This window comes from Ambystoma mexicanum, chromosome 2q, assembly GCF_040938575.1.
Source record: "Ambystoma mexicanum isolate Mex_15411 chromosome 2q, UKY_AmexF1_1, whole genome shotgun sequence".
NCBI classification, from domain to species: Eukaryota; Metazoa; Chordata; class Amphibia; order Caudata; family Ambystomatidae; genus Ambystoma; species Ambystoma mexicanum.
The window spans coordinates 1181535654-1181550340 of NC_090924.1; the positions used below are offsets into that span (position 1 = coordinate 1181535654).

Below are 14687 nucleotides of genomic sequence, written 5' to 3' on the forward strand. Positions count from 1 at the left end.
TGGTGGTAAAACCGGAGAGAGAAAGACGGAAAGAGTAGTTTCCAAAAGGGAGAGACTTTCAAGTTTTCCATGTATGTTACAAATATATGAAAGAGACTGAAAAGCCAATATATAAGAAACCAAGTATATTAGACAAGAAGGCTACAAGACAGATCCATCAAACGTGGGAGAGTGCGCAGGAGCTCACATCCAAAAAGCCCTGGCAGCTATATGTTTGTGCATTCAAGAGAAACCCTGGCAGGAAAGTATATCAGGCAGTTAAAGTGCAAGATTAGGGAAAGCCCCGGTAGGACAGAACTGCAGGCACTTAAAAGTGTAATTTCAAAAAGCCCCGACAGGAGGGAGTGAGAGGGTGCTAGAGGGCCCCGTCAAAATGGCTACAGGACTGTGAGCTCCCAGGCACTCCAGATGATCCGGAAAATATCCTGAAATAATCCCGACCTGTCATGATCTTAACATTTGCTGCATCAGCTTTCGGATCATATTGGGCATGATCTGTACGACTTTGGGACTCCTGTGTGTATTATCTGCGGAGATGGAAGCAGCGATAATAGTGCAGTGAAGAACTGAACTGCAGCACCCTGGGCATGGCCTGTGCTGGTTGGAAAGATGAGCGGGCCGGGGTCACTCCTCCTGACTTTGTGAGGTGTGCGGCTCCATTGATTGACTATGCTGAGGGTCGGATCTGGACAGCTGCGGTGCTGTCAGATGAGTGTGGGGGGGGCGACTGCACCCGGTGGGTGCGCTGCCTGTAGTGCCATCGCTCGGAACGAGGCTGTGAGGTGAGGTAGGTGGCCTTGGAACAGCACATGGGTGCGCCGGGCCGATTGGCCAATGCCGCAACACTGGTGGGTGAGGGGGTGGTTGCCGGGGTGAGCCCTGCTGTCCCCGGGTCTGTGAGGAGCTCTGGTCGGCACTGAGCCCAGTGACGCATGCTAGCGTTTGCCGTTGGCTCTCCCTGTGAGGCGCGCTGTGTTCCTGGGCAGAGAGAGTTGGGCGGGCAGAACAGTGTGGCGGCAGAGCACTGTAGAGGGACAGCGGCCTGACTGGAAGGATGGAAGCACACTGCATGTGCTATGGTGACAGCGGTGTCCAGAGCAGGACTGCCATGACCGTAAGTGTTGGAGGCTGGTCGAGAGGAGTGGGGCATGATACGTGGAGTCATTGCCACGGTAGATATATGGGGCCCCGGCTCTGGAGTGGCATTAAGGAGGGTCCGGGCTCTGCTGTGTCTTTTAGTCCTGTGGGTACACGATGGCAGGACAGTGAGCCTGCTCCACCAATGTTGATCGGTGAACAATTGCAGTGGATGGTACCCAGGTCTGTGGCATGTGATGGGAGGTGTAGTGTTGGCTGTACCATCACATTGGGAGTTACTGGGAAGGTGAATAACACGCCTGCTGGCAGTAACATTGCATCATCCATACCTGCTTTGCTGCACTTACTGGACAGCTGGGCCCTGCTGAGGACCCTTCGTGGAGGGGCTTGCAAGGTTCTGGGATACAGAGTGCTTAGCTGCTATAGGATTGTGTGACGAGACTCCTGCTGCAAACCCTACTGCTGGATTCGGAGGTGTGGCACATATGCCTGCTGATCCTTGTAAGCCTGGGAAGGGAGTCTACAAATAGTGCCTTTGCCCTTTGCACAGATTGGACTGCCATACAATTGACGAGAACCAAAACTATAAAGGTAACAGAGGAGTGACATCATGTTGAAATCACTTGAAGCCGATAAGCAACAGTCGAAATTGCAGTTTGTGACCTCAACACCGGCCAAATGCCAGGCAAAGGTGGAAGCATCTCCGGGGGACACCTCTCAGTCTTCCTCTTCGGACCCTAGTGGAGTACCCAGTGATATTAAAGTTATGCTTATCAGTTGCAGGCAGGTATATAATAATTGGATGGGAAGATGGACACCCTAACATGTAAAGTGGATCAGCTGCAGGTGCGTCTAGACAAATATGGGGAGAGACTAGACTAGGTCGAGGAGCACGTATAGACGGTTGAGGAGGAATCCTCGTCGGCCACGAGGGAGCTAGTCCTAGTTCGGAGAGCGCTTAAGGAACTGGCGGATAAGCTTGCGCCGGAATAATCAGATTTCCAGAAACGGTGGATCATCGCAATATGGCGCTCATGGTTGAGGGTCTCTTGCCTGAGACCCTTGGGCGCAAGGACTTTTCAGAAGTCTTTATTGTTGAGAGAACTCATCGCGGGAGGAAGCCAATACCTGGGGAAACAGCTTGGACATATTAGCCCGGATGTTGAACTTTCATGATCGAGACCCATTGTTAGGCAGAATTATATGCAGTACCCTTTGGGAACACCAAACACAATTAAGACTACAAGTGTAAGTACAATTTCACCTTTGGTACAAGCCTGTACTACACAGTAAAGTGGTAGCGATGGCTGAGCAGCCAGACTTATCTCAAGAGTAAAGTGAGCAGTATCTATAGTTACACAAAGGACAGCAATTACTGTGATTCAAGGTTTAGGAGTAAAAGAACATACATTTATTTGCACCATCAGTTATAATAGTCCCGGGAGGATAGCTCAGTGGCAACGTGTTTGCCTTGGAAGCAAGACGACACGAAGCAACACAGGTTCGATCCCCAGGTCCGCGCTTAGAAACCTTTGGGTATTTAAGCGTGTTATAAATACGCAACTAAGACAAAAAAATAAACAATTACGCAACTAAAACACAAAGAATTCCTGTAACAGCACCTCGATGCCCATGGGCTGTGTGAGCGCTTTAAAAATGTAAATAAATAAATAAAACAGTTCACTATTAGAAAGCAGCAGAAAATCACAATCCTAATACACTACAATAACCCCCAATCAATTCTGGACAAGTTAAGCTCAAAATGAAGTGTGAGCAAAATGGCACTTCAGCAATTTAAAAGGGAGGAAGAGACAAGGTTATCCAAAATCAACACCAACAAGTGATAGGCAGGGCAATCTAGAAAAGGCTTACTACAACTAGGATTCAAGTCATTAGGCCTGGGCCAATGTTAATGGTTCAGAGTCTTTGCACAGGATCACATAGTTCAAAGTAGTTTGCGGTTAAGTCTTTGCCAAGAGTTCAAAACGAAGTTGGTTGGAGGAAAAGTTATTTATAGGAGAAGAGAAGGACAAGCCTTCAGAGAGGCGAAAGATTACAAACACTTTCACGGCGTTCGGACGGAACAACGACCGGATTTGCACAGTACCTTAAATTAAGAAGAATGCTGTAGCTGAGGTGGTTGTTCCTGGCAGTTCCTGCAGGCTCAGTTACTGAAGTGACTGCCGTGGTGACAAGAAGGAGGAAGACTGGCGGGTCCTGCACTGCCCAGGAAAGAAACCAGCAGCAGAGCAAAGCGTCAAATTGAAGGTGTGCTCCTTAAAATCCAAACGGGTTCCGTTCCTCCTGGCTATCCGCTTCACTGCGATGCACAGCAAGTTGTCACGATCCATGCCCCTGACCCCCTCAGGCATAACAGCCGCCTGGCAGCAGTGGGGCTAAAGCCCTTCACACTGGCCCAAAGGGCCTTAAAACTCCATCAGAAACATACATGGAGTCAGTCCTGGCGTCTTTGGCTCCAGGCTCATTATCAGGAATAAAGCAATACCAGTTTTGGACCTTAATCCAACATGGAGGCCTATTACACAACTCAGTTCTTTAGAACCAAGCCATGCGGTCTAGTGTTTTGGGTGTGGCTAGGCCTGGAACCACTTGGCCTGCAACTACTTTACCTGGGCTATTTAACTACACCCAAACAGCAGAACATGCTTTGCGTTATTACACACTCCTGCAACGAAACGCTCGCCGTGTCCAGCTCCTGCTCATCTGCTTATCCAATCCTGAAGCCATAGATCCGGATTCCATTAATAACCTGGAAGAACAAGAACAGCATTAACGAACAAGAGCACTTACCTGTGAAGTAACCGGCCTTGAATCCATCCTGCGCTTCGATTACCTCGCCCATCTCTGGAGTTCGCCGCAACCTGCAAAGGTAAAGAAACAAGGACAGCATTAATAATTCATATCTGGGCAAGCAGCGAGTCCTGGCAGCACCCTGCACTTCTCTTACCTCGCCCATCTCCGGGTTTCACCACAACCTGCAAGGGAAAATGAACAAGGTCAGCATTAATAAAGCACTTACCTGCATCACTCCGGAACATCACCGCAACCTGTACAAAGAGCAGAGAACACAGGTTAGCAATTAACACCAATAAACAGCGCAGCGCTCCGCGCATCAGTAACTCACCGTGGTCTTCGCCATCGGCGCAGCAACTCCGAGATCGCAACCATCGCTGTGAAAACAAAAAGAGACATTGTTAGGGAACAGCGTAGTGGAGCACGACGCTGAGAAGACAGAAAACGGAGGGAAAGAAAGACAGAATCAAGACGGAAAAGACATTATAACTCAACTGGAAGACAGCAAGCAGAGTCGGAGTCACAGCCGGTCTGGACCCGACATAAGGGCACACGGACCAGTGAAGCAACCAGCTCCACGGAACGCCTGCACCAACCACGCACCCATGCACAGACGCAGGACGGAGAGTTCAATGCACAAAAACCTAAGGTGAGCAATAGCCCCAAGGGAGGGGATTTGGACCAGAGGGAGGTGGGAGTCCACCCATCACAGAATAAGTATCTTAACCCTTCATTCTCCTATTATAGGCGCTAGCCAACGTCTGGCATTTAACCAAGCAGAGAGGGGTCCAGGACAGCGTTTAGACCTCCATTCAGTTTTGTTTGGCGCCCCCGTGGATACCAGGTGAGCATAACACAAATTCGACCAGGAGAGGGAGGCTGGCATTTGGTGTTTTGCGAGCTGGTAGAAGAGGGAAGCTCAAGGGAAGAACATTTCTTGCAGATCTTCTCTGTCGTCGGAGTTTCAGGCGAGTCGGACCTGCAGCAGGGCTTCACTGGGATGTCCAGTAGTTGCAGCAGTCGTCTTCCTTCAGCTCCTCGTTGGTTCTCTCGATCCAGTGGCGACTCTGCCTTCCAAGTCCCAGAGACCTGCTTTTAAGCAGTTTTCCACCCCATTCACACAGCCTGGCTGTCAATCACACAGCAGGGTGGCTGTCTGTCATGATGCCTACTCCCGGGAAGCCAGTTCAGGACCAGCATCCCCGAAAGCAGACATGTCCCCAGGGAGGGACCCAGCAACCCCTTATAGGGGCTCTTTGGACATTGTCCTGGCGCCTTTGGCGCCAGGCTCATAGAAGGCATCAGTCCTGGCACCACAGGCGCTAGGCTCATTATGGGAGTGCTTGGATGGACTTACCTGATGCAGACCATGCTGCCGGATCCAGACCTCCTTGAGGTCTGAAAGGGACTATTTTACCTATGGGACTATTTTACCACTCGGGCGTGGCTGAGGAAGAATACTTACCTGGAACTACTTTGGGGGCTATTTAAACCACGCCCAGACAGCAGCGCACGCTTCGCGCTGTTCTGCATTTAGCAGCTGGACGCTCACCGTGTCTGCTCCTGCATCCTGGCTCCAGCCACGCCCGCCTGCAACCTGGAACACCTGAAAAGGAAGGAAAGGAGAGAAAGGTGAATAATTGAACTTTACCTACCTCCATCCGGACTCCAGAACCATCACTCCGACGATCCTGAGAAAAGACATTATTTTTAGAAGCGCATCACATCGCTCACTGCAGCGCCGCGTTCCACTCACCTTCACGAGGCGCCCTCGGGCTCTTCAGCGACCATTGGCACCATCCGTCGCCTTTCAGCGCCTAAGGAGAAAAAGAGACAAACAAAGGTGAGCGAAGGAACAAATTGAGGAAGGCCTGATTCTTCCACCTTAAGACTTACCTGATTATTGTTGGGACAATCTTTCCTCACCTCGGGTCGGCGCCGCTTCTTTGGCACTTCCGTACCCCAGCCCCTAAGGGGAAAAAGACGCACGCATTAGTGGGTGAAATCAAGATCACTAAGGGAACCATCCATCAAAAAGACTCACCAGAGTTTACCTTCGGCGAATCCATTCCTCAACGCGGATTCTTCATCCTGCATCTGAAATAGAGAAAAGGACAACGGACAATTAAGGCTTGAACTTTTGCAACTGAATACTTACGGCCTCATATCGGAAAAGTCAAGCGGAGTTGAATACTCACCAAACCCGAGATCCAGTGAAGTAACTGGAAATCAACGCGCCCCTGCATCGGAAGCAGGATGGAGAGCTCGCCCTTTCAGACTGTAAGGTGAGACTCTACGGGGAATCGCAGAGGGGGTTCAAGGAGTGTGAGAGGGGGAAGGGGGGAATCCGACACATTATCCAGCAGACAGTCAATCCCCTTTTACATCTACAGAAGGATTCTTCTACGGGCCAGACAGGCGAGGTTTGGGGGTCCAGTCCAGTCCGTCTTCCGAGTCCTGCGCATCACCTTAGAAGAGGTCTTAGCAGTCCAGAACAGGTCGGCGCCTCCGTGGGAATCAGGTGAGCGTTAGACTGTCCTGGCAGGACAGTCACCTAGCCAATCAAACTAGAGTGCGACCTAGGTCTCCAAGGAGACCCTGTGCAGGGGGCCTCAAACCCCTCCCTCACATCCTGCCCACTCAGGGTGGTGACTGGCAAGTTCGGATGGGGTTAGAGGGTGGGGAGTAGGGGTATTGATTGGTAGGCTGGGGTTGCTGGTCGAGATTGGGGTGGGGTTCAGGGGGTTGGGTTGTTGCAGGGGCAGTGGTTCGGGGGGGGGGTGTCGCTCCGGGAAGGTCCTGGGGCATTCTCTTCCCTGTGCCTTTGGTGATACAGAGGGTGGCGTATGGCCGGCCCAGGGGAGGCGGTTTGCGATCAATGGGGTGAGGCTGTTCCATTGAGGCAGGTGTGAAATCTTCAGAATGTACAGGATGGACCTGTTGGGCTATGTCTAGAGGGTTGAAATGTGTGTCCAGTCAAAGTATCGAAATAAAAGGATCAAATGACTTTTTTTTCAAATCCAAAAGGGTTGAGAAAAAAAAGGGTTGAATGCTTTTTTTGATTTATTTACATATATTTGTTTAGTTTTGTATGTAAAAAGAGAAAACGGGGGGTTGGGAGGGGAACCTCCCCATACATTTTTTAATTTTTTTTTTTAAATCTACCTTTTTTTCAATCCTTTTGGCGTCGAAAAAAAAGGCATTTTGTCCTTTTGTTTTCGAACATTTGACATAGAAGTGTTGAAATGCATGAGCTGGAATGTTAGGGGGTTGAACTCCCTGTATAAGGCACGTAAAGTATTACTGTACATGCAGTGTCATTATGTTAATGTGGCGTTTTTACAAGAGACATCTTACCTCGGCTGGAGAATTGCGATTTGGACAGAGAGGGGGAGGCTGTCTCTTCTTATTTTTCCTACTCTATGGTGGTCTGTGTTATCCGACATGACTCAGTTTGCTTTCGCCTGACGAAGGTGGTTAAAGATCAAGAGGGAGGGGCGCTCTTAAGTCATGGGAGTCATACATGGGCAGGCTGTCACATTGATTAACTGATTAACAACTACAGTCCAAATAAGGATGCGATGAGCACACTCGGAAGGATTACTGATCAGGTGGATCGGAGCGCCTCTGGGGTGCTGTTGTGGGCTGGGGATTTCAACGCAGTACTGGAACCAGAAGTAGATAGGAGGGGCTCAGAGGTCTACCCTAAAATCGACGGCTAAGCTGCTGGACCTGTGCTGGGAGTGGAAATTGAGTGATATTTGGAGGTCTAGACACAGGGATCATAGAGGCTATACTTACTGCTCCATGTTTCACAGATCATCCTTTCAGTTAGATTATTTTTTGATATCTGAGAAGACGATGTGGATGGGTAGGGGAAATTGGTATTTTGGAGCGGACTCGGATGCTAGTTTTAAAGATTCCGAGGGTGGGTGGGGGCACGTCCGGCCTGGGTGTTTAAAAGAGAGGGGTTATTGGATGTGGTGATCTCGAAGGAGATTACGCACTTTTTTGTGGATGATCTAGGTTAGGTTACCTCATACTCGGTGCTTTGAAAAGCTTCAAATGCGTGTTGAGGGTGGGGTGTATAACACACAAATCTGGAATTCTAAGACTGATAAAAAGGGAGCTGATAGCTAGTAAGGCAACCATTTAGCACTTGCAAGATGAGCCAGGCTTTGAGTGGGATGTTGTGAAGCACAAGACAGTTAGGGAGGAATTGGAGAGGTTTCGAGCAGCTGCTCAGCGAGAGGTAAAGTTCCTCTGGGGAAAACAGCAGTTAGGCAATACGCGGAAGGTCCACGACCCGACCAATTACTTGCAAGGGTGGCTTGTGTTGACAATTCCAGATTGGCTCCTCGTCTGGTGGAAGTATATTGGGAGGCGCTGCGCCATGGGAAATTGCTGTCTACTATGAGGGAGGCGGTGGTTACTATTTTATTGAAGTCCAGGACAAGCAAAGTGACATGAAATCGATGCAGTCTACTAAACACTTTTGATAGAATGATTGTTAGTGGTCAATAACGCATGTGTCATTGGCCAATATTTACACAAAAAGTGTGCCGTTCACAGAAACCTTTGTTGGAAAGATTGCTAGTGGCGCATGATGCTTGTGTCCTTGTTATTTGCTTAAATGAAAAAGATGTGTTTCACTGATATTTTGTTGAGCAAGAATTTCAGTGCTGGACAAAGTTTGGGGATTGGAAGCATGGAAAGGGGCAGCTCATAAAAGCATAAATAGAGACAGCACAGCTGGAGGATTGGAGAAGGAACACAGGATTTCCAGGTAAGAGGGACCAACTCCGTCTTTTTTCTTTTAATGGATCTTAATACCGTCCTGACGGCGTCAGTCTGTTTTGAAGCAATTTAAGTCCCTAAAGTTCCAGGAAGGACCTTTATTCTTCAGCGACCTTACTCTTCAAAGACTGTTTCACCAATAGCTGATGACTCCATTCAAACCTTCCTCTCTCCTCTAAGGTTTCCCCATTCCATGCTCCTCATATTCATCCCAGCTCCTCTGAATGCAAACTACTTGTAACCCCCAGCCCCAGGAGTATCCTCTTTGTACAACGCTGTTGCTTCCAGACTAGGCATGGGCTTTATAAATCCCACACATACAAATACAAAGGAACTAAAAAAGGAAAGACAAACAGCGATAGTTATTAATGTAATATGAGGATTTGTAGAAAAATGTTACAATATCGTAATTAGGGATAGCGTGACATGTCTACCTATAGGAAAGCTGTTTCGGGAAGACAGTTTAAGCCCCAACATGGGAAAGAGATTTACATTGTGCAAAGTGTATTAGGCTCCAGTGTAGTAGAGTTGAAAGGCGATGTAGCTACTAAAACATGGGATTCAATGTAGTTAGTGGTTCTGAGTGTTACTTTTTATCCACAGATTAAGCTGCTATTTTGTATTGCTCAGGGAATTGGGTTAGTTTTTCAGCTCTAAAGAACGGACTAGCTCCTCCCAATCCGAAGGATGCAATAAACGTGTTTTCTGACAGAAGTGCAGTTGTCTCTACATGGAAGCCGTAACTTTGCATTGAAACTGTTCAGGCACATCCCAACACAGACAAAACCGTTGCCTTTGCTTGTTTTATTAATGTTTATGGGTAATATGCATGTGCTCTTTGTACCTTGTTCCTAAATCTCAAGAAACGTCTGTGAATTAGCCTTCTTACATGAGAGCAGAAAGGAGAACATTACAAACTCAGCAGAGCAAAGGCAGTACAGTAGTTAAACAAGATAAGACGCAAAACATACCGACCTTTACTATTTCATCACTCAGGAGCTGTGTCACGTGTTCTACTGAAGCCAACCGTGTATTCACTCGAACTGTCGTAAACGAAGGCGGGTGCGACAGATGAAACAACAGATCATCAAACCTTCTTTCAGCTTCCACAGAACCAACAGCAGTGACTAGCTAGGAACGAAAACAACAAAATACAATTTTTTACAGAAAGCTCCATGTGTGACGGAAGGGTTATTATACAGAGGAGCTGGAGATGCAGTATTTTGGATTCAACAGAGGCCACAAGTAGGTGGCAATTCTTCACTTTACCAACTGACTAAACGTAAAACGGTTGATGCTACAGAGTGTTTATATCAAGGAAAGATGGCTTTAATGAAAAAACATTACCAACAACATTTTTGTGCTTCTTGTGATGATAGTGTGAATGGCCAAGGCAACAATTCCCATCTGGCATATCTCAGACTCGTACCCAACCCCGCCGAAACTCTTTCCAAGATAAGCACCATTCTGCCTTTTCGAGAATCCAAAGCGCAATTCATTGTACTATATATATTTTAAATGTTTGTTTTACACTAAGCGAACAAGCCTACTGAAAAAACTGTCAAAGCAAGGATTTTGGAAACAAATGTTTAAAAGAACGTCCTGTGACAAGGCCCCCACTCAGCGCACGTTGGGAAGCCTTCTAGTGCGCAATGCAGAGCCAGTCCTACCACTGAGGTGGTCAGTGGCAGCAGAGAGGGCCCCTATTCCTGCCCCACTCGTTGTACCAGGATGTTGGCTTGCATGCACTTATATCCAGCCTTACCTCAAGGCTCAGAAACTGTCCAACGTCTCTTCAGTTTTAGCGACCGCCAGCCTGATGCAGAAAGCCAAGCAAAGAAATTCAGCATCAGCGCCCCACATGCAGAGAAGGAAAGATAACAGAGAAAAAAGCAGAAAAAGAGAAGCCCTTGCCCCGCAGGCCCCCATTTGCCAGTTATGGTAAGGTACGCAAACATAACTCGTGCTACCACTGTCCACTGCAAGGACTAACACCCATGACCTCAAAGATGACATCACAAATGTCATTGATGACATCACTGATGCCATCACATGTCTGGCTCCCTCTTTTTTTTGTTCACTGACATTTGTAGGGCCGGTGGCTTTCTTCACTGACAGGCAGGAAGTGAACATCCAAAAAGTACTATATTTGTAGACCTTACCCTTCTCATATGTCCTTACACTCTTTTCCTAAGGGTTCAGTCACATCATGTGGTACATGTGCATAGGGGAAGAAGCAGGCCTGAAACACAGCAATCATTTCTGTGCATGAAAATAATCAGTTAGGTTATGAACACTTTCTGGTAATACTGTTGCTTTTTTTCTTACTTTACTTTCCAGGTATATGGGCATATTTGTGTTCGTTGTGATCTCTTTATGGTTTGTGTGCAGTAGTACAAATATGTAGTCAGTGAGGGGGGTATTAGCTACTTATTACATGTTTCACAGTATGCGAAACTTTGAAAATAAAGCAATCATCATTATACTATGTAGCATGGCAAATATTTGAATGTTGGACCTCTATGGTGCATGCTGCAGACAATGCCTATGTTCCTGCATGAGGTTGTTGCTATACTGGAAAGAAGACTGTAGTGCATTGGTGTTTATAGCAATGGATTATGTGCTGAATTATGTATTGCATGATAGTTCTCCCAATGGCCTCATATAGTTTTGTGGCAACATTATATTGACAATCCCTTGTGGAGGCTTGTTATTAAAACTAAAGGCACATGTGATGGCATCAGTGATGTCATCAATGACATTTGTGATGTCATCTTTGAGGTCATGGGCGTTAGTCCTTGCAGTGCACAGTGGTATCACGAATTATGGTTGCGTACCTTACAATAACTGGCAAATTTCTGGGGGTTTTTGGTTTTACCTGTAACCATAACGTCGCTGTAGCAACGTTTTTTCATTGAATTTCATAGGTTTTTTAGTAGTGCAACTTAACCCTAACGTCCCTTTAACAATGTTTTTTGTTAGTGAATTTCATAGGTTTTTAGTAGGGTGCTTTAACCAGAATGTTGTTTTATCATAGTTTTTCAGGCAAGGTGATTGGGTTTTAGTAGTGCAACTGAACCATAGTGTTCCTTTAATAAGGTTTCTTTCACTAAATTCCATTACTTTTTAACAGGATACGCTTAGTTTGTATAGATGTACTGTACAGCATACTGAAGCCGGTGGCTCTATACTAATAGCCACAGTGGTTGGGACCAACGCCTCTGTTTGCGGACATCTGATGGAGTCCAACGTGCCGAGAAAGGGAGGGGTGGTCATAAAAGGTGGTAACATGCAGCAAGGAGCAAAAACATATAGAAACAGCAGCAAGTGCGTGAATGGGAAGGGAAAATGCAGTAGCTGTACAAAGTCTGTAATTTCGCAAAAAAGCAAGCAAAGCATAGGGTATGCAGCATAATGTTCCTGTACACCTGATTCACAATCCAACATAGGACGAAGAGGCAGGAGGTAGAGATGTCCACTATGGAGAGCAGAACTTTACTGCGACGTGGCGAGTACACTAAAGTTTGTTGTAATTGCACAGGCCCGGTAGTGTACAATAGTAGAAAAGATGTTTTCTGTTTGCACGCAGCAATGGCTACCACCCTAGAATGGCTGGAGGAGAATTTTATGCATGAAGAAATGAGTAAGGACGATAGCCCCATTGGTTGCCGCTGCACTGTTAAAAGGGAGAGTTACTGCAAGGGCAAGCACCCTAGAATGGCTGGAGGAGAATTTCCCGCATGACGAAATGAGTGAGCATGGTAACCCCATAGGTGGGGAACGCAGTGGCAAGAGTAAGACAATTACAATATAGCACTTCATGTAAATTAATCACACTTGTTGTCCTTTAAAATAACATACAGGAATGCAAAGGAGTACACCAGAAGTGGCACCTTTTGCACAGAAACATACGGCCACTGAAACTGAAGTAAACACTGGACATATAAAAGTACACCGCCTGGATGCCAAAATTGCTGAATTGCTCCTTCAATTTGCCACCTTGACATTTTTTGTAGAAGAACATATTATGGGGAAAATAAGATATCACTGCCTGACTTGCACATGCCTGCCTTCCCCATTAAAGAGCCGCCCCACATCCCCGCAAATTGCGTGTCATGAGAGACGCTTCGATGAGACCTCAATCCCCTCGTCCTCTCACCAGCTGCTTGTTGAAATGGCAAAATCCCCAGTATATGCATCTGTTTCTGGTCCGCCTTCCCTTTCCGAATAGTGGCTATGAATGTGTGCTAATAAACATTGATATGTTAATGTGTACTGATTTAATATGTGCCTTTTCCTTTGTTTTAAGAAGACCATTCATCGTAAGTGTGAAGGGCACAGCACTGGTGGGGATAAATCGCAAGTGAGGAAAATGGAGGAGTCGTACAACCGCCACACCTGGCTGCCCTATGCGCAATCACAATGAAAGCATCCATAGCACGCCAGTATGGGCCACATGTTTGCATGCACAGAACCGCCTGTAAGTAGTTGCAGGACTGTACGTTTCTCGGTCGCACAACTGCGCACATGCGTATCTCGTCCTGCGACGCCTGGCAACACTGTTCCTGGTCAAGATATGCGATGAAAGGTGTGACGTAGTTGTAGTAGGTGGAAGCGCTCACCCACATCCTGTGAGAACCTTCCACATTCCACCTACTGGATCATGCTCCCACCAAGCTTATCAAGAAATGTTCAATGCACGTGCCATACATTTAAGAAGTACGGGGAAGGCAAGAGTATCTGTAGGAGAGCTATGCACGTGGCCACAAAGTATTACGCCCAATATAAATCCCACAGACAGGCGTCCAAATGGAGAACAATGGTGACGTCACCATGGTAACGGAACAACGCTGCGCGTGGTCCCTTCTTTGGTGGACACGAGCCAGATCCGTGCACATCGAAAGTGAACAATTTTCTGCAATGTATGGATTGTGAGCGTGCACCTTTACAGAGATCCTACACTCTTCCTTCTGAATGTAGGTATTGTAGGGAAAGACTTAAGCCCACTTTGCGGTGGCACATGCTCCACACAGTCCTATAAAAGGGTACACCCCACAAGTACGCTGCAATCCCGGTTTGCCTTTCCAGAGAAGAGCAGCGGTGCACATTGGTTTGTGCAGAAATTGCTTTATCACCAATTGTGTGCCTGCAAAGTACCTGGCCACCAGAACTTCTGCTACTACCTCTGACTCAGGAGCACCCACACCCTTACCACCAACACCTCCTTCTGAAAGTCCTGAGCAAGGGAACAGGCATCATAATGTGGAGGGATATCAAAAAGGAAACAAGAATAAAGTAGAAGGAATCCCCATTGCCTGCAGCCAGCGTGAGTCGTGTGTGTGGGAACTATTTAGGACCGTTGGAGATGTGGCAACATCTCGTGCAAACCAAGTACAATGCACTGAGAGCACTCAGTCGCGGAAAACCTGGCTTGTACAGCTACAGCACCACCTCCATACGGCGGCACCTGAAAACGAACCACCAGGCAGCTGTTCGGAGGGTTGGCCCCTTCCAAGAAGGCAGAAGATTATTTTCCTCTACAGCATCCTCTGCATCTGCTCCTGCCACCACAAGGGACACTCCAGTGGGCCACTGTGTCCCGCGAGTAGCCTTGGAGGACATACGCACTGCAACACACATGTACCTTTCAAAAGGTCACATATATATATATATATATATATATATACACACACACACACACACATATATTTTCACTAAAAAAAAAAAACTTTACACACATTATGGTTCAAAGTAAAACCGAAAAACCCCTGAAATTCGCCAGTTATGGTAGGCTAAGCAACCATAACTTGCGCCACCACATTGCACTGCTAAGACTAACACCCAGGACATCAAAGATGACATAACAAATATCATTGATGACATCACTGATGACATCACATTTGCATTTACTTTTCATACAAGGGTTTGTGAATGTAATGTTGGCAAAAATGTATCAGGGATTATCGGGAGATATGTAA

The 14687-nt window shown here is 47.0% G+C and overlaps 1 protein-coding gene across 1 annotated transcript in view; it reads right to left on the reverse strand.

Moving 5' to 3' along the window:
* Positions 1-14687, reverse strand: part of NSUN6 (NOP2/Sun RNA methyltransferase 6) — a 632060-nt gene that overhangs the window by 572980 nt on the left and 44393 nt on the right. The window contains exon 2 of the mRNA XM_069648588.1: positions 9685-9840. Coding sequence (XP_069504689.1) covers positions 9685-9840 — 156 coding nt within the window. The remainder of the gene's footprint in view (positions 1-9684; positions 9841-14687) is intronic.